At 48.0% G+C, this 26662-nt stretch overlaps 1 protein-coding gene across 1 annotated transcript in view; it reads right to left on the bottom strand.

Annotated features, from left to right (window-relative positions):
• Positions 1-26662, bottom strand: part of FNTB (farnesyltransferase, CAAX box, subunit beta) — a 501476-nt gene that overhangs the window by 86472 nt on the left and 388342 nt on the right. The window contains exon 10 of the mRNA XM_069638668.1: positions 3670-3781. Coding sequence (XP_069494769.1) covers positions 3670-3781 — 112 coding nt within the window. The remainder of the gene's footprint in view (positions 1-3669; positions 3782-26662) is intronic.

Here is a 26662-nt window from a genome sequence, read left to right as displayed (position 1 = left end):
CTTTTTGTACAAGAGATAGGCCAGTTATTAGGTTTTGTTAGCATAGGCCATTTTGATTTGACAGACTCTACTAGGACTCTTGTTTATCGTTTGATAGTCAAGACTACTCCGATCTTAGTTATAGGGCAGAATAGGAGTTTTCCAACCCCAGAAACTTCAATAAAGGTTTTTACAAATTGTACCTATTGTGTCCGTGTCATACTTGTGATACCATGCCTCCCCTACAGGGCCCAGAAGATTGCCCATAGTTCCAGGACGTTGATGTGTAACTCCTTCTCTTCTGGCAGCCAGAGCCCTCTGGCATGAGAATATCCTCTGTGGGGGGCCCCAGCCCTTGAGGGAGGCGTTGGTCGTGACTGTCCCCTGATATGCAGGGATCTGAAAGGGAGTGGCCTGCGATAGATGCCGGAGAAATGACCAACACTGCAGGGCCTGGCGAAATGCCTGATTGAGGGTGATTTTGTCAGTACATGTGCCGGTGACTTGCTGCCATCTAGCATACAGAAACTCCCAAAGGGGTCCCATCTGCAGTCTGCAAAAGGGAACCAAATGAATGCAGGAGGAAATCATCCCCAGCAGGGACTTGATGGACTGGACCATAGCAACGGAGGCCGTCGACAGACGCAAGACCTTTCCCGGGATGGCCTTCACAATCTCTTCCGAGGGAGTCACTAGACGCGAGATTGTGCTGAGGCGAGCACCAAGGAATAGTGTGTTCCGAGATGGCACTACGCTCGACTTCCGATAGTTTATGGAGAACCCCAGAGAAGTCAGTGTCTGTATGATCTCTGTGGTGTGCCGGATTTCCAACATATGAGAGGGGGAACGGATGTGCCAATCATCCACGTAAGGGTAGACGTGGATTCCCTTGCGGTGCAGATGCACTGATACAGGGGCCAAGCACTTGGTGACCACCCTTGCGGCCGATTTGAGGCCGAAAAGCAAGGACTTGAAATGGTAATGGCACCCTTGAACGATGAAACACAGGAAGCTCCGATGTTTCAGATGACTGGGGACGTGGAAGTATGCATCCTCTAGGTCCAGTGGAGCCAGGAAATCTCCATCCTCTTGTTGGCCGAGCACATGCTGCACTTCTGGTGAAAGCCGCAGTCCGCGAGGTTGCGGGCCTCTGCGATTGCATGGTCGGAGGCCACCTCTCCTTCCTGGAACAGGCCTACACATCAGCCTTCTTATCATCAGGGCGGGAGTCAAGGATGGGCCTCAACGTGTACCACAACCCCTTGTCGTGCCTTGACAGGATGGCGAGGACGTTGGCGGCCTTGATTGTTGAAGCTGCTGTTGTGATTATGCATTTTCCTGCCATGTCCAGCCTTTTACCCTCTTGGTCTGGAGGAACCATGGACGAAGAGGAGGGATTGGAAGACACCTTCCTAGTGGCAGCAGAAACCACAGAATCTGGCGAGGGCTGAGACCTGAGGAACCTAGGGACCGAGTCCAGAACCCAGTACTTGGCATGTGTGTTATTAGGGGCTTTCATGACCACCAAGCCATCTCCTCCCATATTCATTGAAAAGGGGAATTGAGACAATGGTCTTCTTGGACGACTTGTGCTGTTTAAAAAAGAAACCTTCCTTTTTCTTTACCTCTGGTACCAGGTTGAATAGCTTGGCAGCCTTAGACATCAAGTGGAATGAACCAATTTCGTCTGCAGGAGAAGCCCTGATGGGCACATCGACATCCGGAGGTTCCCCATCCGTGGGAACATAATCATCAAACTCATCCATTTGTTTACCTGCTGTGACAGTGTCTGTGTCAGTGTCTGTCTGAACTGTTTTCTCCACCACAGGGGGCAGTGCCAGCGGCACTGGCAGAGGGGTAAAGGGGCCTCGGAGGGCTACATGCTGGAGCAGGGACGGAAGCTGATTGCAGCCACCACTGTGTGTAAGGTGGTCAAGATGTCCAAGGACATGTCCCTCAGTGCATGAGCCGGGCCTGAACCCCGTGGAGGGCTAAGCCCCCGGGAAGGTCGGTGGACCGGTGACCCCTGATGGTGTGTAGGCAGAATGAGGTCAGGTTCCCCTTGGCACACTTCACGATCCAAGTAACATTTCTCTAGCAGGTCTTTTTCAAAACTGGTATAGATTGCTGGAAACCTCCTGGGGAATCCCAGAGGTGCTACATTGAAGGGCGGTGCTGCCTAGGTCGGCCTAGGCAGGAATTTCTGAACTGGAGTCATTTCTCTCACCAAACCAAAGCCCTTGGTGAAAAAGGCGACTATTGAAGCCTGCGGAGCAGGAAGTTGGTGCCACTGACTGAGGTCTAGCAGCAAGGAAACCCTTGGAGTGGTAATCAGCACCTTGGTAAAGGTGGCGGTCGTTGACAAACCCTTTGGTGTTGCAGCCGTCTAAGGAAGAGCAGTCTTTGTAGACAGGGTCATCAACGAGGTAACAGTCTTGGTGGATGTAGTGGTCTACAAGGCTCGTGTCTATGATGGTGGAGCTGTTGATGGGTCCTTCGACGTCTTGCTCTGTGATGAAGACCTGTGTTTGCCCGCTTGTGCCAGCGACTGTCTCGCAGACAGAGGCAGCCCGCCTGCTGGTAGGCTAACCGTCAACGGTGCCAGTGATGGAGACAAGCCTCTCTCTGAACTGATTCCCGCAGCCGCGGCGACTTGACGAGGAAGGCAATGCAGCGTTCTATTTTTTTTTAAGCTGAGGCAGCATGCTCTTTGGATCTGCTGGCCTGTTAAGAGGCATGACTAGGCTTGGAGGCCACGTTGGAGGCCTTCCCTTCTTCGATCCACACCACCAACCTCTGCCGCCAGTCCTTCTGAGTCTTCGAGGAGAAGGATTGGCAAATTGGACATGCGTCCACATCATGGTTGGGATAAAGACAGTAAATGCACCTGAGGTGCCGATCCTCAATGAAGATATTGTTCAGGTTGCAGTTTTCACAGGATCTGAAAAGACTTTTCTTTGTGGCCACTGCTATGGTGTTGGAGTAAAGGCCCAAGTTTAGGCCTGTGCCGCCACGAGTTGGAGATCTGGTGATGGGCTGTAGATCTCATCTGACAACAGGTCCCCGCTGCCGGTAGTGACAATGTGGCGGTAGAGTAAGAGATGAAGAATGTTCACAAAAATAGGCAAAAAATAGCTAGAAGCTAATAAATTTCGTGGAGCGATGCACAAGGACTCCCAACACAAGAAATGTGCGGTAGAAGTCTACAGATGGCCACCAGATGTGGAGATTAGGAGGAAGCTAGTCATTGGCTGGAGCAGTATGACCCAAAAGTGACACTTAATTGTCTATAGAGGAGACAAGCAGTTTTTAGCTTAAAGCTAAACTGCTTTAAATTTGCTGTGGATTCCCACCCTGACAATGGGGAATATTCATGAGCATGTGAATCCATGAGCGTGTGAAGCGATGCAAGACCCCATGCTGGAGAAAAGAGGCACACTTTGTGCGTATATGTAGCCATCACAGTATTAGCACTCCCATATGATTCAACATTCTATAACAATGGGACAACAAAATGTTGACTTTTGAGCACCATTTAAAAAGCATTCTTGCTTAAACACGTTGTTCAAGTGCCCAGACTGCGGCCCTCCTTTATGCATATTAATACTAGCTAGAATTAAAACTGTGTATTTACAACTGTAGTTTGCAACAGATCTCCAGGAGGAGTCTCTATTGCAGATAGATACTCACTTGCCAGGTTTGTCTAGTAATCCACCAGAAGGGTACTGACAGCACAGGAGTATGTATTCTTGTAAAGCCTGCTGATCAAACATCCAGTGTGTCGAACTGAGAGCAGTGTCCCCTGCAAAAACAGATAAGACAAGTATTCATTAACCTTCAAGCAGGTTGCCAAAGTCACCACACTTCATTCCACTGTTGACATGGTCCTGATATTGAAGATAATAAATGCACTGCATCACATGGGTTTCAGATTGGTTCAATCTATCTCCTTTTAAGCCTCTTAATCCTTTTTTTCTGGATTCACATCGATTTAACGTTTTGATGCTGTGACTAAAGAATAGCAATGTGAACAGGTTAATCTTTTGCCATAAACATATTGCTCTTTTAACATTTATTTTATATAGCCTGTGAACGGGCACAAATACGTAGCTCATCAGAAGAGCAGTGATGAGCACAAATAAAAGTTTACCAAACTGGGGTGTACCACAAACAAAAATAATATAAGGCAACAAAAAACAAAAGAAAGAAATAATATTTGCCTAATGTAAACAGTCTACGAAAATCAAATCTATGAATTTACTTTATCTGCAGACGCATGAATGGTGGAGAATGGCGTTCAGTTGGATATAAATCAATGTTTAAGTTAGAGCATGTAGTAGGTGTTTAGGAAATGGGAAACGTAAGGGAAAGCGAAACAAACTATTACAGCTGAAATTGATAGAATGCCTGAGCTTGAGATTCTTAACATTAACTCTATCCTTCTAACGTGCTCAATGTATTAGATTTAAAAGCTGTAAAAGGCCACCCACACAGGGACCCCTACCAACGATTGCCCACAGGATAATCTGAAAGCAAATGGACATCCAACAGACAATGCCCTTTTGTTAGGACTGGTTTTCTACACTTTGGCCTGGTGGACAGATGTATAGTCCAACCTAGTTTAGTAACAAGGACAATTCAGGGAGCTGTAGCCAAAAAAGTTCAAAGTAGCCGGACGTGTGGTCAAGGCTACGTCTCAGGAGGGGTGAACCTGGTAAGGGGTCCTCAATGGATACACACAGTGAAAAGTCAAGGAACACACTTGGACAGTTATAAAAATACTTATTTATGGCCATATACACTTTGAAAAATGACTACTAGAATGCATTATCACACACGACTAAATAAATTATACATATATACAATCACTGGAGTAGGGCAAAATACATAAACCCATTCGAAGGAAGGTAAGAATGAGTGTGCAGCACTACATGTCCACAGAGATGCCTACACCACCAACTTTAGAAGTCCATCCCTAAAATGTATGGGGCCTTGTGCCCAAAAGTTCACCAAAGTTCCACACAAATTTGTGAGACAGGAAAAAGTTAGTGTGGGGATTCTGGGGTCCAAAGAAGAGTTCCAAAGGATAAAGGTTGAGTTATTTGAGCTAATAAAAGTGTCCCTCACTTTCAGAATGCTTGCGCGAACAAGCAATGGCAAAGCCAAACTGTTGTAAAGGTTTCTAAAAGTTACCAAACTTTGCAAAGGGAGTTAGGGGCACAGGCAAGTCCTGCTACAACTCACCCCTGTACTCTGATTCTACTTAGGACTTGGCAGGTCTTCTGAAGAGCATCCAAGGTCGCTTTTCCCGCCTTCAGCTACGGTCTTTGATGCCTAGGGGTTGCAGGTTCAAGCACAGCGACAAATGCTGCTGCAAGGTCTTCAGGATGGAGAATGCAGACAAACTCGATGCAAGGCCCCGCTCGGCACAGTGCTGGGTTCAGGAAAGCTGTTTTGGAAGAAGGCCACTGATGAATGGTGGCGCAGGGGGACACACTTGTCGTGGTCGGACTTGAAGCCTGAACAACAACATTTTGCAGAGATGAGTCCTGTAACACAAGCTGTCGATCCCCAAAGTTCCAGGCATCAACGCAGAACTGCAATTTCTGCAGCACTGTAGCCCAAACTTTGAGCTGGGCAGCCACTCGGTGATCCAGAGGCACTTCCGAGGGCTCTTCTTCGCAGGAATCTGAGCCGGCATCGAGAATGGATGTTCCCTCCATTCCATAGGTCGAAGCTCCTTCGCAGGACTTCTGAAGATCATCCAGGAGACAGGGCTCTTCCAGGACAGCAGCTGAAGTTGGTCGCCAGGCCTTCTACTAACTGGTCCACGGTCTCCTTACATGTCTTGCAGCTGGACAGGATACTTGGCTCCTTCAGGTTTCTTCCAGGATCTCTCTGGTTAGGGTGCAGGGGTCCTCTTCCTATCCACAAGGCAGGTAAGAGTCGAAACTCCCACTAGCCAATCTAAGTTCTGGCTCACACACACAAAACCCAGCAGTGATCCAATCAGGACCACCTGTGGCACAGCTCATGTATACCATTCAGACACACTGAAAGCAGTTTGTGGATTGGGAGCACACAGTCCCAACCCACTTCCTTGCAGCAAAAACACATTAAGGGTATGGCAGTGTGGGGAAAATAGTGGTGGTAACAGAATTACTGCAACTTTTCCCACTCCGCCATAGTACGAGTTTGGCCCTGGAGTGGGTGATTTAACTCCAGCATCCTGCTGGAGGTAAATACTCCCACTTTCTACTGAAAAGAAATCAGCAGAATTACTGCTGCATTAATTCCATCGAAATTCCCAATGGAGGCCTGTAAGAGGATTCAATTCAACACTACAGCTAAATCAATGCCTAGTCTGGGATACTGAATGGAAACCCTTATTGATATATCTTTACGTCCAGTTCATGAGTTCTGGATGACTACCCCTATATAACACCCCTCTCTTGGAATCCCCCTGACCCCACTGAGCCAAGAAGTAGTTCTGTTTTGCAAGTTTAAAAGGTTTATTTGATAATTTAAACAATATGACAATGCATTACTTACCGTAAAAGCATTTCTGATGGTTGTATCTGCTTAGATTCACATGCTGTGCATAGGTCTGACATCCAGTGGTCACTGCGGAGTATTGCATTTTGTTTTTCGTAGTCGAAAAGGGACGTCGACAAGGCGTGTCTGAAACACTATCCCTATAGTGACGTGCGTTGTACCCACAATCCCTCACGCGTCGAGGTCCCTCCGTTTGTATTTTTCTTCCCTGAGGGAGCTTTCTAGACGTGAGTGAGTACAGAAAAGAGAGATATAAAAGGAAGTCTATGTTCCTTCCATCCGAGCGGGGAGGAAGGGTGGGCGCATGTGAATCTAAGCAGATACAACCATCAGAAACGCTTTTACGGTAAGTAATGCATTGTCTTCTGATGTTTGTTAATCTGCTTAGAATCACATGCTCTGCATAGACTAGCGAGCAGTACCCGGAGTTGGCGGTGGGTTATGAGAAGGAACAGTAGAGAAAAGATGTCTTAATACTGCCTGTCCCACCTGGGAGTCAGATCTAGTGTGTGCATCTAGACAGTAGTGTTTTGTAAAGGTGTGCACAGAACTCCAGGTAGCCGCTTTGCAGATGGACTCAAGGGGAACATTTGCAATGAATGCTATGGACGCCCCGTGCCTCGAGTAGAATGTGCTCTTGGCCTAAAGGGCAGTTCTCTCTTAGCAAGAGTATAGCAGAGAGTGATGCATTGATCAATCCATCTAGAAATAGTGGACTTTGAAACTGCATCCCCTTCTCTTCCTCCTGCCACCGAGACGAAGAACTGATTAGTCTTCCTCAGTGGTCTGGTTCTTTCCATGTAGAACATGACCGCTCTGCGGACATCTAGTGTGTGCAGAGTCCTTTCTCCCAAGTTGGAAGGATTTTGAAAGAACGCTGGTAGTTCTATAGACTGGTTTACGTGGAATTTTGAGATGAATTTCGGAGCAAACCTTGGGTGAGTGCGTAGAACCACCTTATCTCTGTGAACTGTAACAAAGGGGTCTAGAACAGAAAGAGCCTGAAGTTCACTTACCCTCCTGATGGAGGTGATAGCTATTAAAAAAGCAGTCTTAATAGTGAGGTGTTTAAGAGATGCTTTGTGCATGGGTTCGAATGGTGAGCCCATGAGTCTGGTAAGTACCACATTAAGGTCCCATCCGGGAGCTGGGTCAGCTATCGGGGGGTGTATTCGCTTTACTCCCTCCATGAAGGCCTTTATAACAGGGATCTTCCACCACGACACCTTGAGTTGGGAAGTGGTGTATGCAGAAAGTGCCGCTAGGTGGACTTTAATGGAATTGAACACTAGACCTGAATCCAATAGGTGGGTCAGGTATAGAACAATATGTGTGGGAGAGCAGTCAATCGGGTTGATGCTCTTACCCCTGCACCAGATGACAAACCTCTTCCATTTGCTAGAATAGCAGTGGCGAGTGTTAGGTTTTCTGGCTTCCCTGAGGATGTCCATGCATCTCTGCGGGAGCTGTAGATGTCCGAATTCTATGATCTCAGGAGCCAAGCTGCTAAGTTCATGTTCTGGGGGCATGGATGTAGGGTCCTGCCCTCGTCTTGTGACAGCATGTTGTACGGGCAGGGGAGTTTCACTGGGGGAGATAGAGACATCTCCATCAAGTGAGCGAACCATGGCTGTCGGGCCCACATTGGGGCCACCAGTATCATGGTTACTTGTTCCTGGTGCATCTTGTGCACCACCTTGTTGAGAAGGGGAGTCGGGGGAAAAGCGTAAACAAATTTCCCTGACCATTGTATCGACAGACCGTTCCCCTTGGATTGGTTCTGGGGGTACCTGGAGGCGTAACTTAGGCATTGTGAGTTCTCCAGGGTTGCGAACAGGTCTATTTCTGGGAATCCCCATTGTGTGAAGACATCGAAGACGATGTTTTCGTGCAGTCGCCATTCGTACTCTTCGGGCAGGGGGAAATCTCTGCTGAGTTTGTCTGCCAGCAGATTGAGTTCCCCTGGTACCTGTTGTGACAGTAGGAACATGTTTTGTTTGAGAGCCCACTTCCATATATTTTGGGCCAGTTTGGACAGTCCTGGAGAGTGGGTTCCCCCCTGCTTGTTGATGTAATACATGGCTGTGGTGCTGTCTGTAAGGACCATCACTGTCCTGCCTTGTAGGTGTTCCTGGAAGGCTTTTAGCGCCTTGAACACCGCTAGTAGCTCCAGAAGATTGATGTGTTTGGATGCTACGTTCGGAGTCCACACTCCGTGAGCAGTCTGATGGGATAGGTGAGCCCCCCATCCTGTGAGGGATGCGTCTGTGGTTAGAGTGGCTTCCGCCGCGGGTGTGGCAAAGGGTTTCCCTTTTCCCAGGTTTTCCTTTGTCCACCACCGTAGCGAGAGAACTAAGGCCTAGCAAGCGCATTGCTTTGCGTACCGTCACCTCTCGACCGGTCACATATTGAGGGATCTGAAACAGCATGTTTTGGACCCTCTCTTTGGAGGGGAAGACAAGACCGTCCTTTGTTTGAATTAGAGCCCCTAGGAATTGTTTGATTTGGCTGGGGTCTAGGCTGGACTTCTTTTCGTTGATGGAGAAGCCCAACTGGAACAAAAGGTCTACAGTCTTTTGGGTATTGGAGAAGCATGTTTCGTAAGAATCCCCTGTTATGAGCCAGTCGTCGAGGTAAGGGTAAACTGGGATGGACAACCTGCGCAGGTGGGCCGCTGCCACTGCCAGCACCTTCGTGAATACCCTTGGTGCTGATGCTATGCCGAAGGGTAGCACTCTGAACTGGTAGTGTTTGCCCTCTATCATGAACCGGAGGTATTTTCTGTGCGCTGGCAACATTAAAATATGAAAGTATGCATCTTTCATGTCTAATGTTGTCATGTAATCTCCCTGTGAAAGCAGTGGGATCACTTCCTGTAAGGTCACCATACAAAACTTTTGGGGTTTGATAAACTTGTTCGCTGGGCGCAGATCTAATACAGGGCGCATGGTTAGATCCTTCTTGGGTACAAGGAAGTACTCTGAATAAATACCTTCCGTTACCTGAGATAGAGGCACGACCTCTATGGCTCCTTTTTCCAGCAGTTGTTGTACTTCTTGGAGAAGGATGGCAAGATGTTCCGGTGTCATGCGTCGTCCCCTCGGGGGTTTGTATGTTGGGGAACTGTTGAATTCGATGCAGTATCCGTGGGCTACGGTGGAAAGTACCCAGCGGTCTGACGTTATACCCTCCCATGCTGGAAGAAAGGATGTTATCCGGCCCCTGACCGGTGTTGCATGGGAGGGGACGCGAATCTTCGCGTCACTTGGTGTTGTTGGGGGCTTGGGAGCCTCTGGGGGTGGACCCCCGGCCTCTTCCTTTGCCCCGGCGCTGGCCTCTTTGGCTGTACTGCCCACTATTGGTCTGGAAATTGGTGGCAGGGTACTGTTGCTGCTGGTTTTGTTGTTGGCGTTGGCCACGAAAAAAGCGTTTGTTGCCATAGCCGCGCCTGGTAGAGGGCTTAGAGATTTGGTCAAGAGTTTTGATAGTATCGAACTCTTTTTTAGCCATCTCCAGAGCCTCATCCACTGCTTTCCCGAAGAGGTTTGAGTCTTCAACAGGTTTATTTATTAAAGACGCCTGTGTCTCCGGTTTGAACCCTGAGTTGCGCAGCCATACGTGGCGTTTTAGCAGTATTCCCTGAACCAGGGAACGTCCCGCTGTTTCTGCAGCATCTAGAGAGTTCTTTACAATACTCTGGTTGACCTGGGTTCCTTCGCCAATAGTTGTAAGCAGGCGTGTACGTAGTGGTTCCGGCGCTTCTTCGGCGTCTTTGCACAGTTTGGCCCACTGCGCGTCCGCATAGCTAGCGAGCAAAGAATTGTTGTTTGCAATTCTTGCCGAAAAGGCAGCCGAGGATGTAACTCTTTTTGCAAGGGCATATAACTGCTTGCCCTCCTTGTCAGGTGGTGCCTCACTGGTGGAAAGTGGTACCCCTGCCCTCTTTCTTGTATTGGTTACTACCAGGGAATCCGGAATGGAATGTCCCCTGATGTACAGCGGGTCCGAGGGTGAAGGAGTGAAAGTTTTTCAATTCTAGGATTGACCCCTCTGATTAGTGCGGGTGTGGACAGCGAAGGGATGATTCTTCTCTTCACCGAAGCGAGGAGGGGAATGGTCTTACTGACCGGGGGTTTCTCCTTAATTACTCTTTCCACAAAGTCTAATTCAGGAGAGAGCTCCCCAGTGTCCAGTTCGAAATGTGCTGCTGCTCTGCGCAACAGGGCATTAAATGTGGGCTGATCGTCAATGGGAGACGTGTTTCTAATAGGTGAATTGTCAGGAGGATTTAGGTTCAGGACATCAGTGTCGGAATATATTGATGGAGATTGCCAGGGGTGAGAAGGTCCTTCTTCTGGATTTTCTCCGAAGCCTTCTCCTACCAAGTCTGGGCTGTCTTCCAGACCTTCCTCCTGGTTCCGTCCCTCTTCCTCGTCCATAAAATCATCCTCTTCCTCAAAGTAATGTTCTTCCCCAGTGAGGTCATACACACTATGGAAGTCTGAGGCTGTGTCCTGGTGGGGATTGACTAGTCTCGGAATTTTGGCCCTGGGGTCCTTCTGAGGCCCTTCTCTTATTCTCTTGGGAGTGGGAGGGTTCTGGGTATTCATAAACCTCTCCATTCTTTCCATGCAGAGATGGAGCCTTTCCATGGTTTCATGGGGTACCCCTGAGCGGTCTAGCGGGGGAAAAATAGTGTCTTGTAGCTGAAAACGGCTCGACCTCTCCCACAACGTCGAGGAAAGTGTCCCGTCGCCCTCCGAAAAGCCTTCAGGTGTGTTGGGGGTCCCCTCGACTGAAGGAGATAGTCCCTGTCTTTCTTCGGGCTTTTTCGGCGTGTCTTTCGACCTCTGCGTAGCGCTCGACGTGTCTTTCGGCGTACGCTTGTGGGCGTCGGCTACCACGATCCTCGCCAAGCTCTCAGCGACTCGTTTGTCAGCGGAGGGCTGTGGTTTCGACGTTATGGGTGTCGATCGCTCTACGGCGGCATGCGCTTTCTGCTGATGCGCGCCGGCCGATGATTTGGGGGCGGCGCCCTTATTTGCCGAAAGCCCAGTCGCTGGTGGCGGCTGCGGTTGCGAGAGGGGCTTCGAACCCGAACGGTCCGAGGAGGCCGCCGGTGGAACCTGCGTCTCCTTGGGCGCTGATGCTCTCTTCGCCTTCGACGAAGAAGAGCCATGGGTTGTGTGCTTATGTGTGGTCTTGTGTGCGTCAATGTCGCCGGGGTGTTCATCCCCATAAGCAGGGCGTGAGCCGAGCCCGTCGGGGCCGGGGACAGACGACGAAGCGCGTGTGCGCTCTTTAGGGGGGTTTTCGACTTCCGTAGCGGAGGTCGTGGTATCACGTTCCTCGTCACTGTCGGTGGTAGCAACGGTGGGTGAAGCGTCGGCCTTCGACATAGCGTAGGCCGCCCACCTCTTGACCCTACAGTCTTTTAGAGTCTTAGGCTTAAGAAGCCGACAAGCCATGCAACCTTCCTCTTTGTGATCGAGGGGCAAGCAGCGGTTACACCGTGAATGCTTGTCCTTCCAAGTAAACTTGCCCTTGCAAAGCGGGCAAAACCTAAAGGGTGTCCTCTCCATAGCCGAGGCAATAAATCGTGATAACCACCCCAAGGGAAAGGAAGGGGAAAAGGAAAGGCATTCTCAGAAAAGAAACAGATGTCCCACGACCCCCACTCTCCCTACTGTATATGGCCTGCGAGGCCAGGCCACGTGTTCGGCAACGCCGAAGGATCTCCTCCGCTCGTCCCCTCCGTCGAAGATCTTGCTCGGCGGAGACAGCTTCACAACAGCGTCGAGGGGGGGATCGATATGTTCTATATTAATATAGGAAAACGACCAAAGGTCGAGGAGATGAAATCTGCAATGTCTCTCGAGGAGCTCCGCGTAAAGGCGACCAGTAGCTGGGCGGAAAAAAAAAATCTGAGGGACCTCGACGCGTGAGGGATTGTGGGTACAACGCACGTCACTATAGGGATAGTGTTTCAGACACGCCTTGTCGATGTCCCTTTTCGACTACGAAAAACAAAATGCAATACTCCGCAGTGACCACTGGATGTCGGACCTATGCACAGCATGTGATTCTAAGCAGATTAACAAACATCAGAAATATATATATATATATCACGCTTTATAATAAATTAATAATTGAATATCACACTTAATCTGAGCAGTAATCAATAATGGATAGTCCGGCACTAGCACACTTCTTTATAATCAATGATGAGTGGTTATAGGATGGATACGATAGCAACAATACTTTTATGGTTTCAAATGGATGCAATGTGGAATGAAATGCAGTACAGAAAATAACTTGATAGGATTTCAGCAAAAGACAATGTAATCACTTTCTTGGACAATTCACCCCCCCTTTATCCAATGAAAGGAAATGAATAGAATGGGACTCAGTTCTTAGGAATGCAATCAAATAGAATTCAGTTCAATTCCCCCCCAGAAGCTTATACAACAGATAGGAGTTTTGAAACACAGACCCAAGTGCTTTGAATATGGTGACAATGCAGTGAGAAATATGCTGAAAATGCTTTTAATTCCCTCCAGGAGGTTCAGGGTGAGTGGTATCTAGTTAATATTAGTCCAGGCTCACTCTAGCAATGATCCAGGGATGGTTCTTAAGAGGCAAACGAAATTTAGTAGTTCAGGCAAAAGCAGCTATCTTTTTGCAAGTAAAGAAATCGGACCAAATCGCAAATTGCGGCAAAATTCGCGGGTGCGAGAATCATGATTACGAAGAAAGTATAAGGAGTAGCAAGTCGGTTCTAGGCTTGTTGAAAAACTGAGATTCTAAGCTTTCAGAGGAAAGTTAAACCAAGTTCCTAGCACAAAGGGTTACGGAGTTATGAACGATTTTGTGAAGGTTGTTTTTCGGATTTGAAATTTTAAAAGTTCAAAGCGACAGGTTACAGCTTGCAGCTAGAAAATGACAGGTGGCAGCTTTGCAAATTGACAAGTGACAACTTCTAGGAGGCAGTTCTGGTTAGATTAAAATAGTTTGGATTAGATTATTTTAACTAAGAGATTGGTTCTGCCCAGTTCTGCTAGGTACTCACAATATATTTTAAAATAGGCCTCGCCACGGATCTGGTCAGGTTTTGGACTGGACTCCGGTTCTGGTCTCGGCACTTCACAGTGATCTGGGTCAGCTCTCTGGTTCTGCTAACAGCGGTCTGGGTCACTCTGGATCTCTGGCCTCTGGTTCTGGATACTGCTCTGCTTTCTAGGTACTGCTACAGGTTCTGGAGATTGATGGATTTGAAGTCTGGATCTCTGGATGTGAAATCGTCGATCAGCATGCTCCGCAGCAAATGGAATTGAATGTCCTCTCTAGCTTCCAGTGGCTCTTTTTATGTCTTTTGAAAGTGGGTGTGTGTGCAGCATCACTAGCCAGTCCCTCTTTCAACTTGTCATTGGTCCAATTCTCCCCTCTCCCATGATTGGGGAAGGAACTGTGAGTCAGAGTGATGCTGTAGGTTTTATGGGTCAGAGGATCCTCCCCTGGTCAGTTTGCCCACAAATCTATATTTGATCAAAATACACATTTCTCAAATACATAGTGGTTTGTCATTGCATGAACATATTACCTATCACATGAGGTAGTCTCTGTCCCAAATCTGCTCTTCCTGAGAGCTTGCATTCAGAAACAGCAACATTTTCGATTTTAGTGGGTTATGCAACCTTGGTTCTTCATTAAAAATTATACACATATACACGGCCTGTCCATACATACTCCAGTAAATTCCCATGTCTCTAGCTTAAACACAGAGTCTGTAGTATCCATAAATAGCGGGGTTTTGCCCCAGAACATCACACAAATTCCCAACGCGTCTTAAAATGTGCAAAGAAAAATCACAAGAATTATGGTATCATTTAAATAATTTTGACAAGTCCGCACCATGAGTTATACATCTTTCTTAGAATCATATTCTGGCCAACAGGGGTGTGTCTTTTCAGGTCACATGGTGTAGAAACCAGTTTATCCAGTTTCTGCCAAGCTCAGAGACCCTGCCCCTCCCAGCTTCTGCCAAGAGGAAGCTATTTTACGGCCACCCTAATAAACCATCTGCCTGGGCCCAGGACAGGCCTTTGTTCAACTCCCTGTAGCTGCTCCATCCCTAATCTAATCAGAGAGGTGACAACTCCTTTTGGCAAGGGGAAGAGTGGCTAAGCAGGTTTTAACTCCTGTGGGGGTAGATGTCAGGCAGAATTCAGTTTCATTAAGCCAGGTTTCAGATAAAATGTCAGTTTTTGTTCCCCAGTTTAAGTCAAGACAATTTTTACATATGCAGCTAGAATGCTGATTCTAAATTCAAAACTATGACATTTCAACAGTGACAAACTATGTGACACTCAAAAGTAGGTCACTCAGTTCATTTAAACATTTTCGATTTTTGGTAGTTTTAAATCCAGTTTCAGTTAGGCTGCTGCAGACCTGCAGAGCTCAGCCAGTCTTGTTATGAACATTGTTTTGGGGCTCTTCAACTTCCCAGATTTAGTATGCACACATACTTCATTCTGACAGATGTCCGCTGGTGTTCAGTGAGATTTTTGGATGTGTTGCAATGTTTGAAAATAGGCATTTTGAGCTGGCATTCAGAGAAACAAAAGGTGATTTTAAAGTGCGGTTTTTCCTTTGGCACACATTTCACTCATGGCACCCCGGCCCATCCTGCTCGCACTGGTGGGTGGCAAGTTAGGCAACCATTTTAGTGTGCACAAACTGCGTGGTTCTCCTAGATTCCGGCGCACATGTGGGCTTTTTGGCCATCTTGGATTTTCTAAGCCCACAGCACCAAATGTTGCAGCATGATAGCTCAAACGTGGGTCAGGAAACCCAACAGGCCTATGGACTTCAAATTCATGGAGACTAATACCAACACTTGTAATCCGCCGGTGAAACCACCGGACCAAGTGGTGGTAACAGTGATTCCGTTGGGCGGTATTCCAGCGGATTTACCACCAGAATACCACCCAACTCGTATTGAGGCCCATATTGTTGTGATCAGCAACCACCAACTGTAACCAAATTAGGCCTGCTCTCTAGTACAAATGGGTCCACTCCTAAAAGCGAATCCTGGAGTGATTGAATACTGTCTCACTCCCTTCATTCTGGTGACAGGCAGTGAGACCCCTACAATGGTTTTCTCGTGGGACCCCCATCTTGGACCAGCAAGAATGTAAGTTAGACCACTCTGGTGGTATCCTGACATTAGGATGAACCACCATGGGAATGTCACACACCAACTGTAGGAGGAAAGGCCACACATCATGAGGAACCCCCAACCTCTCATGGGCTCCTCCGATGGGCTATGTGGGCTTACTTTCCAGTAACCCACCTTCCTGTTGTAGCCATTGGTTCACTGGAGGGGAACCCTCCCATTGGAAGCAGGCCTTTCAATGATGGTTTCTTTCTTTGTTGGCCCATGCTAATCTCTCCCCTAGGGATCTCCTCTACCAGCAAGCTGGGTAGTTCAGGAGTCCCATATTTACTGGTGGTCCTTCATCCAAAGTTGGATTAGGGACACTACCAACTACCTCTACAGATGTTGTACGTTGGACCGGGGGAATATTTCCTTTCCCAGACATCTTTTTCTGATGTCCTAGGCTTTCCCCTTAGGCTTGGCTAAGGCAGCCTGATGAGACCTAGTGCTTGAAGGATCTGGTGAATGTCTATCAGGAACTAAGTCTTGAAGACTGAGCTCACCCAGAACCTCTTGGAACAGTTCTCCTAATATTGACAGATGCCCCGACCATTTCACTAGTCACAGCCCTCATGACAGGTGGTACTGGAACATTGAGAGACAGCCTACCAGCCAACTGAGCATACCCCACTGGGTCTGAGGCAAGACCCTGTGGGTTTACCACGGAGGAAGCTACATCAGTAGGACTGGGCCCAGTGTTCCTAATAGTAGAGGCACTTACGCCTGCAAACTGAATGCTATCTTCAGAAGAAACATGACTAAGACAGGACTGGGATGGGAGCAGAGGCTCCAGCATTACTAGGCTCTAAGGAATCTAGACTAACTTATTCTTCAACTGTGGGGAAAGAATCCAAGGGGAAGGACACCACTGCAAACTCCTCTTCCTGAGGAAAGGCCAGACTTGCAGAGTGGGCCCCCAAGGTATACCCTTACACTTGGGATCCCCCTTCCTGTGGTCACTGCCTCGATAAGCGTAACAAGTCACACAGGGTCTTGACACATAAGGAGGCTTTGGGAAACCACTCGTGCTTGGGAGGATTAGTCCCACTACCCTGCCCAGACTCTTGTGACTTCCCCCTTTTTAAACTTGTTGTGGGCCTTTTGGTGTGAAGATTTATCTGTACCCCCACCCTCTTTCTCCTTCTGCTTCTTCCCTTCGCCCTGCTTACTAGAAGCAGGCTAGTCCTTATGGGACACTATGTGAGACCCATAAGTCAGCAGCAATGGCTAACCTCTTAGTATTTGACTCCTTAGAGTCAGCCAAATGTTGCTTAAGCTCTGGGGAACAATAGGCAAAAATGTGCTCAAGCATGACCAAGTGAATCATGCCCTCAATGGTGGTTACTTGATAACACCCCAGCCACACAGGTTTTTCAAGGAATCTCTAACAAACGCAACGTAAGTCATACTTTCTTTTTTCTTGTACTCCCTAAATCTCCTCAAGTCGTTTTGCAAAATCTTGCCTCTCAGCTTTTGACATTTTCATTATGGCACTGCAGCCACAATGGGGAAGTATGCGAAGCAACCATGCAGTTCTATCAGCGTCACTCACCCCTTGTACATGCATACTCAAAGGTCACAAGCAATCAATGATATCATTCTTATCATCATACACATAGAGCAGATCTTTTGAGAACCTTGGATGTTAAAAGGGCCAAGAACCATCTCCAGATCCTCTGGAAGAACCTTGTGAAGCCTGTAACTTGGCAAGCTCCATTTGGTGGTCTCTGTCCTTCTGCCTCTCAATTCTCTCAAAGTCCAATCTTGCCAAGATGAACTCAAGCTCTTTTTCGTTAAGCCCAAGTTTCTCTTTTTTCAGATCAAAAATGGCCTCAGCCTCTGAGGTAGTTACAGAGAAAAGTTCAGAAGAGTCACCCTCCGCCTCCTCATCCTGACCAACAGTTGCTGCAGTGACAGAAACTCCATTACTGCTGCAAGGCACAGCCGCAACATCACTACCAGTACCATTAGTTAGGGGAGGTACAATCCTTATTCTTTTCAAAATCCAGAATCTTGACAATTCAGCTTTAGTGCCAGAGACGTAAGCCTCTTGCTACACAATGTTTTTTAGGTGATCCACTTTAGTACTTAAGGAAGTCAATGTGATTCTGTCCATGCTATCAATTATAGTAGGTGACTGCCAACTACAATACAATCAAACATCACAGTGTACTGTGTAAGTGTTATCCAGACACCTCACCAGTGGAAAACACTGAGGTGCCCAATACTTGAGCCTCACCACTGCACGCCAATTTGTTAAGTGGAAAGGAAATGCCATCGGTGCCACCAATTTGTTAGCACTGATTTACTATACTCTGGCCTGGTGGACAGATGTATAGAAGGCCAACCTAGTTTAGTGACAGGGGCAACTCTGGGGGCTGTAGCCAAACCAGTTCAAGGTAGCTGGACCTGTGGTCAAGGCTAAGTCTCAGGAGGGGTGAGCTTGGTAAGAGGTCCGCAATGAGTACACAGTGAAACATCAAGGAACACACTTAGACATTTACAAAAATATTTATGTCCATATACACTTTGAAAAATGACTACTAGCATGCAAGATCACACAAGAATAAATAAATCATACATATATACAATCACTGGAGTAGGGCAAAATACATAAACCCCTTCGAAGAAAGGTAAGAATTAGTGTGTAGCACTACATGTCCACAGAGATACATACAACACCAACTTTATAAGTCCATCCCTAAGATGTATGGGGCCTTGTGCCCAAAAGTTCACCAAAGTGCCACACAGTTTTGTGATGGGTAAAAGTTAGTGGAGGGCTTATGAGGTCCAATGAAGAGTTCCAAAGGGTAGAGGATGAGTTATCCAAGCTAATAAAAATGTCTCCCACTTTCGGAATGCTTGTGCGAACAAGCACTGGCAAAACCAAACTGTTATAGAAGTTTCTAAAAATGACCAAACTTTTAAAAGGGAGTTCGGGGTTCAGGTAAATCTTGTTACAACTTACCTCCCATGCTCCGATTCTGCTTAGTATTTGGCAGGTCTTCTGAAGACGATCCAAGGTCGCTTTTCCCGACCTTCAGCTACAGTCCTTGATTCTCACGGGTTGCAGGGTCGAGCACTTCGCCAGCCAGCGAAAAATGCTGGTGCAAGGTCTTCAGGATGGAGAATGCAGAAGGACGCGATGCAAGACCCCCGTCAGCACAGGACTGGATGCAGGAAAGCTGTTTTGGACAACGGCCACCAATGCACTGAGGCACAGGGTGACACTTGTTGCAGCCGGACTTCACCTAGTATCTCGGGTGTCCACAATGCTGGAACCACAACATTTGGCAGAGATGAGTCCTGTAGCACAAGCTGCCGATCCCCAAAGTTCCAGGCCTCAATGCAAAACTGACGCCTGCAGCACGGTAGCCCAAACTCTGAGCTGGCCAGCCACTGGGTGATCCAGGGGCACTTCCGATGGCTTTTCTTAGCAGTACTCGAGCGGATGTCAAGAATGGATGTTCCCTCCACTCCAAAGGTCGAAGCGCACACACAACCCCAGCAGTGGTCCAATCAGGACCACTGGTGGCACAGCTCATGCATACCATTCAGACACACTAAAACCAGTTTGTGGATTGGGATCAGACAGTCCAAACCCACTTTCTAGCAGCAAAATGCACATGGCCCTGCAGGAACCCACGAAAAGTCTCCGCTTTCCCGGGCACAGCCATATAAGGATTTTCCTGTTCTGACAGGTCAGAAAGAAGGGTTAGACAAAAGATGGCCAAAGGACAAACTAAAAACCTTGTGGCACAGCCATGTTTGGACACTAGCAACAGTAGGTATCCAAACACAGTTAACGTGGTAAGGCTAAAGTAAAACACACTAAAAAAATAGAAAACAGTAGCTGCTGCCACCAGCTTGTCCTTTAGGCACACCTAAAGTAACCAAAAATCATCTGAGTGTTAGTCTAGGGTAAAACAAAAAGTGTACTCCATTGTAAAATGATAAAGGGCAACAATGTAACAGGACTAAGGGAAACAATGTTTCCCAGTACTGACAGCCTGAAGGATATGTCAGTTTCCCCATGAGAAATGAGCGAAAGCCAGTGTAGTGAAGATGAAGGCTTCACTGCATTGTAAAAAGTTCAGGTCAGATTAAAAAATAAAAGCAAAAAGTTTGGGGGTCCATAATAATGGAGGGAACTGTGCCGCAAAGAGAAATCTTTCCTAACACCTTTCCAGAGCAATAGAGGGCCACAGAGTCCAACCCAACCATAACGGAGGTGATAGATGCTAAATGACATTATTGAAGGTCATGAGCCAGACACCACATTCTAGGGGCAAGTTGGACAGTACAAACAAGAGTAACAGATCGGGATGAAGCAACCAGCAAATCAGGAAACCTGTGACCAAACAAATGGCAGGCAACCTCTTACCAATGCCGAAGCTTTATTTCCAGACTTTCCTGCCAAAGCCATGTGGGCTGGTGGGCTTGCCAACATAATTTCCAGCCAATTACAGAAATGAAGGTGTTAAGGGGTGACTAGTGCAAAAACATGCATCCTTAGGTCTGGTCTCCTGGTTGGACTAGTTCCCCATTAGGACATTCCTGAGCTGCAAATTGCAACCTGGAAACCGTTTTCTGGGAGTACCCAGCTGTCAGTGCTACAAGTAAACTGTTCATACTGTCAGAAGGCCTATGTCAGCGCACAGGGCAGAGTAGGAAAATCTGCACACTCCCTGCCCAACCAAAGAAGCCGAATGGATAATGGCCCTCCCAACTTGTTTAGCACGGGATCTGGATTTGTACAAGAACAGATAACCACAAGGTAGCCAATGGAGGAAAGGAGGAGGGTTAGTGAGGGGTGCTGGATAGGATGGGAGTGATTAAGGAAACTGGAAAGAGGTTTAGCGGGCACAAAATGGTCAAGTATGGGGAAGAACAGGGAAAAGGACATACATACAATATACAGGAATAAACGTTTAGACTTAAGTCTATATCCACTCTTAATTGTGGGCCAGACCTAACTTTTACTTTTTATCTTTTGTTTTATTGGGAGAGTTAAGGCAGTTACACTTTCTGAGCATTACCAGCAACATTACAGACGTACATAGCAGGCATATACATTGGCGGTTATAAACATCATCCACTTAGAGTAAAGGACCTACAATCACACCAATAGTTTGCACCTTGTCCATGAGGGTGGAGGCGAAACAGAGTCCACATCAGTCTCTTTGTTAAGGTAGCTGCAGAAAGCAGTCCAGACATTTCTGGCAAGACACTGCGCAGGTAGAGAGGCAATGTATTCCTCCTCGCATGTTTGTGTCCATGTGAGGGCTGAGAGCCGCATCTTAAAAGTAGGGGGGATGGTCTCTTCCAACATTGCAATATGCATTTTTTTAGCCACCCTGCAAGCCACATTCAAGAATCTAGCCATTTTCTTAACCCCATCGCCCTTCCAGACCCCAAATAACAATGCCATCAGGTCCGGATCTATTACTGTACCCACAATCTCAGATAGTGCATCCAGCACATCTCCCCAGAATGCGTGCAGCGCAGAGAACGACCAGAACATGTGCGCTTGATCAGCGTCCTCGGCCTGACATCTCGGGCAAACATTTAAACAGACACCTGAGAGCTTGGTCAGTCTATGTGGGGTGTAGTATAACCTATTCAATATCTTGTACTGCATGCAGCGATATCTGGAGTTCAGGGAGAACTTACTCGTGTGGGAACACATTCTCTTCCACAGACCATCCGTGACATCTAGATCGAGTTCTGCAGCCCAGGCATCTCTAGCCTTGGGAGTCTCGTCAGGGACCTTCACCAGTAAGAATTTGTAAAAAGAGGACACTATATTACGACTGTTGTCGGAATTGGCAATGTACTGAAGTTCAGGGGTATCTGGGGGTTCCTCTGGAAATGATGACCACATACCCCGGCATGCGGCACGTAGTCTATAGTAATGCTGCATATCCAGAGCCGAGCGTGTGTGGCCAGTGCGCCACGTCTGTGGGGTGATGAACTTCCCTTCTGGGAATAGGTCTGTCAGTGCATGGTACCCCAGGCCCGACCAATGTTGGGAAAGAGATTTATCATGAGTAGGTGTCAGCCCCGGGAAACACCATATGGGAAGCCACTTGTAATAAGGGTGGGGAGTGGATGTAAAGTGAAGGAGGCGTTGCCATGCCACTAGAGTGGACGAAATGGGGTCCGTTAGGGCTTCAGTTATGTATTTGTGTTGAAGAACTAGAGTCATAGTGTTGACTTTGGGCGTGGCCAGTTTTTCCAACCAGACATGAGGGGGGGCAGTGGGGTGTTTATACCAATACATGGCAAATTGTGCTTGGGCCGCTATCCAGTATAGGGCCAGGTCCGGAGCCGCGAATCCCCCTTTCTCGTAGAGCAGGGCCATGTGTTGCCATTTCTTACAGACTGCGCCTGCATGCCACAGAAATTGAGAGCCCATTGCATGTAGTTCCTCAAAATATTTCTTCCCCGGCCAAATTGGTACATTCTCGAATATGTATAGTAGTTTGGGAACCAGGGCCATCTTAGTCAAGGAGAGTCTGCCAACCAGCGGTAGGGCCTGCCATTTTGTCACCCTAGATTCAATGTATTTCGCACCGGCGGTATAGTTCCAGCGATTAAAGCAGATTTAGACAATGCTACCTGGACCCCTAGGTATCGGATACCATCAGGTGACCAACGGAGGGGATATTCACAATTCGGCCGCTGAGCTGCGCTGGTGAGGGGGAATATCTCAGACTTCGTATAGTTAATCGTGAAGCCCGAGAAGGTGCCTACCTTGTTTATGTCTCTCAGTATGGGATCTAGATGCGTAGAGGGGTCCCTAACATACAGAAGGACATCATCCGCATACAACTATATTATATCGGTCCGCTAGTCGTATGCCCTTGCGGGAATGTCTTTCCCTGACATAATCCGCATCAGTTCGATGACCAGAGCAAAGAGGATGGGGGAGAAGGGGCAGCCCTGACCCGCACCCCTTTGCAGTTCAAAGGAGTGCGAGGTCAATGAGTTGAGCAAGACTCTGGCGGAGGGGCAAGTGTACACTATCTTGATAAATTGGATCATTTTAGGGCCCATCCCCATTTTCTCCAGGACTGCCCACATATACTGCCACGAGACCATGTCAAAGGCCTTCTGTGCCTCCAGTGTGTCCACAACAGCTTCTACATCCTGGTCTTTTCTTGATAGAACATTGAAGAGTCTCCGAGCGTCCAGGGACGAAACCAATTTGGTCGTCGTGAACGAGATAATTCAAGGGGAATCTGTTGGCCAGGGTCTTGGCGAGTATCTTTGTATCTAGGTTCATAAGTGAGAGGGGCCTGTAGGACCCGCATTCATCGCTAGGCTTACCAGGTTTGAGGAGAACTGTTATTGCCTCGCGCATTGAAGGGGGAAGAATGCATACGCGTAGTGCCTCGTTCCAGACTCTAGCAATCTAGGTGCAAGGATGGCGACCTGTTCCTGGTAGAACTCCGCAATGAGGCCATTGGGGCCAGGGGCTTCGCCTCGCGGGAGGTCAGTGATGGCCTGGACTATCTCATCTAGTGTTATAGGAACGTCCAGCTGCTCACGAGTGGACTTATTGATATTGATATTTTATTTCTATCGCGCTCGTACACAAGTGTTACAGAGCGCGGCAAGGGAGGGGAACAGGGGAGAACAAAACAGTGATCTTACTAGGCCCAGTGACATTGAGAACGCGCAAGTGCATGGGAGAGGGGGAGGGGAAAGTGCATGGAAGGGGGGAGAAGTGGAAAGTGCGAAGCAGAGGAGAAACAGATACATAACAATAAATAAATAATAAAGGCAACAAACAGTGGTAGTGCAGCCAGTAATTTCCAAGTGCTAGGTTTAAGGCAGCCAACAGGGTAGGTCTGACATGTGCAGGAAAAAAAAGGGACACAAGAGTCATAGGAATTTGATCCAGCAGATCCAGGATATCCTGTGTGTTGTGTACTTGTCGTGGAGAGTATAAATCAGTGTAAAACTGTGCAAACCTCGAGAGAAGTTGTTGATCCGACCATTGTTGAACACCCTGTGCATCCTTGATGCTTTCAATATAGGTCCCTTCTGCCCGAACTAGTCTAGCCTGTGTTCTCCTAGGTCTTTCGCCCTCCCCGTATTGCCTCGCTGCGATCGGTCGTGCCAGGTACTTAATTTCTTGCAGCGCATGGGACTCAAAAGTTTCCATTTCAACTCTGATTTGTGCCAGTTTGGACGGCGTAGTGTCCGCCACACACTCGCGCTCCAGATCCCAGAGTCTAGTCTCAGAGCGTTGAAGGTAATTTCTAATGGTTTTCAGAATACCCGCCTCTCGTGAGATGGCCATGCCCCTAATGTAAACCTTAAAGGCCTCCACCGAACCCCGAGGGTAGTGTCCTGCTGGGGATTAGTTTCAAAAAAGGTCTGTATGTCCGAGAGGATCTCGGCCCTGAACACCACATCAAGTAATGCTTCGGATTTGATGTGCCAGGCGATGGGAGGGGGGATCCAAATTCCAAGCTCAACGTCACGAGTGCATGGTCTGACAAAGTGCGGGCCAGGATATTAGCGTCATTAACCTTACCAATGAGATCGCCCGCGGTCATAAACGGGTCTATTCTAGAGGAGCTGTCATGGACAGAGGAGTAGAAGGTGTATTCCCGAGATTGAGGATGTAGTGTCCTCCAGACATCCCACAATCCTAGAGATGCCATGTGTGTAAGTAGTCTCCCAGCTGCTTGGGAGTGAACTCTGGATGCTGTGCCTGTCCTGTCTAGATCATTATCGAGTATAAGATTCATATTCCCCCCCAGACAACGGGGACCCCAATGCACCCCATCAAAGTGGAGGACACCTTATCAAATTCAGGGGCATCAACATTAGGGCCATATGTGTTCACCAGCAGGCACTCACGACCTGCCAATGTGCAGTGAAGTATAACATATATCCCTTCAGGGTCGACGAGGCTCTTCTTCAGTACAAATTTTACAGATTTATGGAGCAGTGTCAACACACCTCTAGACTGTGTGGAGTACGTAGTGTAAAACCTATTCAGGCCCCAGGAGGGAGCCAAGCTCGATGCAAGGTGTCCAAGGGCATCCATCTCTTGCAAGAGGAGGACCTTAACCCTGTGTCTCTGTGCGTATGCAATAATCTTGCGGGCCTTAGTGTAGTTGTTTAACCCCCAGACAATTCCACGACATCTTAACCAACATCCCAGTATGTGTGCCTGCGTATACGCCAATGAATACCGATGATTAAGCAGCTTTGTCTACCCATCGTGTGTAGTGCCATGTTTGCACTGCCTTTTTCCAAGATTCCCACATCCCACCCTTCCACCCTCACTGCCCATCCCCAACCGGCAGTGTGCCTGTCCCTCCCCTCAACTCTCCCGAGGGTGAGCTGTCCCCAACCTGGCACAACCCTTGCAGCAGCCCAAAAGGGGCTCTCGTGCAGTCGGAACACAACAAACATTGCAGTTGCAGCGGTGTGGGCCGCTGCCGTGCAGCCAACTTGTATGGGAACCTATGGGTTCCATAACATTGCAAACAGTATTTGTGGTGATCGGCCATTCTCTCGCTCCTCTTGGGTTAGGAGCTGTGGGCCCCATTTCTGAGTTTGCAGACCCAAAGAAGATTAAACATAAGTAGAGAGTAGCAGTGATAGAGCATTGGAGGTGGGGTCGGGGGTCGCCCGTTTATTACAGGGTATAAGTAGGTAAATAGACAAATGTGAAACAACCTGTAACAGTATGGGGCGGCTGGGTATAGTAGCCCATTTATGTTCAATAGTACAGATGAGCCAGAAGTGATATGGGTACTAGTTACACATTAGCCTTAACAACTTAGATCTGAAGACAGAGCCAGCAGCACATGGGATCTCTCATTGAGTTCAGTTATTCTCCATCAGATCGTCCGCGGGAACATGAAGGGGAATATGTGCTTTGATAAATTTCACTGAAAAAGTACAGTTTATTATTAAAGGTGAACTTCAGGTGAGCTGGGAACAATATGGCGTAGGCGATGTTTCTTTCTCCAAGCAGTTTTTTGACTTTGATGAATTGTAGACGTTCCTGCTGTACACCAGTGGAGAAGTCTGAGAATATTCTGATGGTCTGCGCATCCAGTCTAAGTTCACCCTTTTCTCGAGCGAGTTGGAGTATCTGATCTCTGTCTCTATAGATTAAGATGTTTGCTATGATTGGCCTCGGGAAATCACCAGGTTTAGGGCGTGGGGCCAGCACTCTGTGGGCCCATTCAACTGCAAAGAAGGGAGACAGATCCGGGTTGTCCAGCAGCTCGTTGAGTAGGTTTTCCGTTGCCAGTTCAAGCGGGCCCTTGAGCGCATTTTCCGTGACACCAATGATGCGTATATTATTTCTCCGTGACCTGGACTCCAGATCATCACATTTAGCTTTGACTGATTACATATCGCAAACTAGGGTGGACACAGTGTCCTGGAGAGTAATGATGCTGTCCTCGTTGGCGCCGATCCTGGTTTCCGCCTCCGTGATCCTGAAGCCCTGCTGATCTAGCTTGGGTCTGAGTGACGCAACATTAGCGTTTATGTTTTCCAGCTTTTCATGAAAGGAGGCAAAGTTCTTGGCCATGGATTCCATCATGAATGCAAGGACAGGGTCAGTGGCTTCCACCTGTACATCTCCGTCGTCTTGACCAGTAGAGGGCTGTCCTTGGTCAGTTCTAATGGTGGCCTTTGCAAACTTGTCCATGACACCAATCTTACCAGCTCATCCTGAGTGTGGGTCGACCTCGCAGTTGCTGACGGATGTCGTGTACCACCTACAGTCAGTGCGGAGATGGGGTCACACAATATCTTAGCCTTGTGTGCTATGCTCCGAGCAGTTGCAATGTAAAACCCAGGTGGGGGGGCGGCCTGAGATTCGAGCTGGGAGTGGGGGCAAGTGTATAGTGCGGTGGGCCCCCCTCC

This window comes from Ambystoma mexicanum, chromosome 14 (genome assembly GCF_040938575.1).
Source record: "Ambystoma mexicanum isolate Mex_15411 chromosome 14, UKY_AmexF1_1, whole genome shotgun sequence".
NCBI classification, from domain to species: Eukaryota; Metazoa; Chordata; class Amphibia; order Caudata; family Ambystomatidae; genus Ambystoma; species Ambystoma mexicanum.
This window is presented reverse-complemented; position numbering and strand designations above follow the sequence as displayed.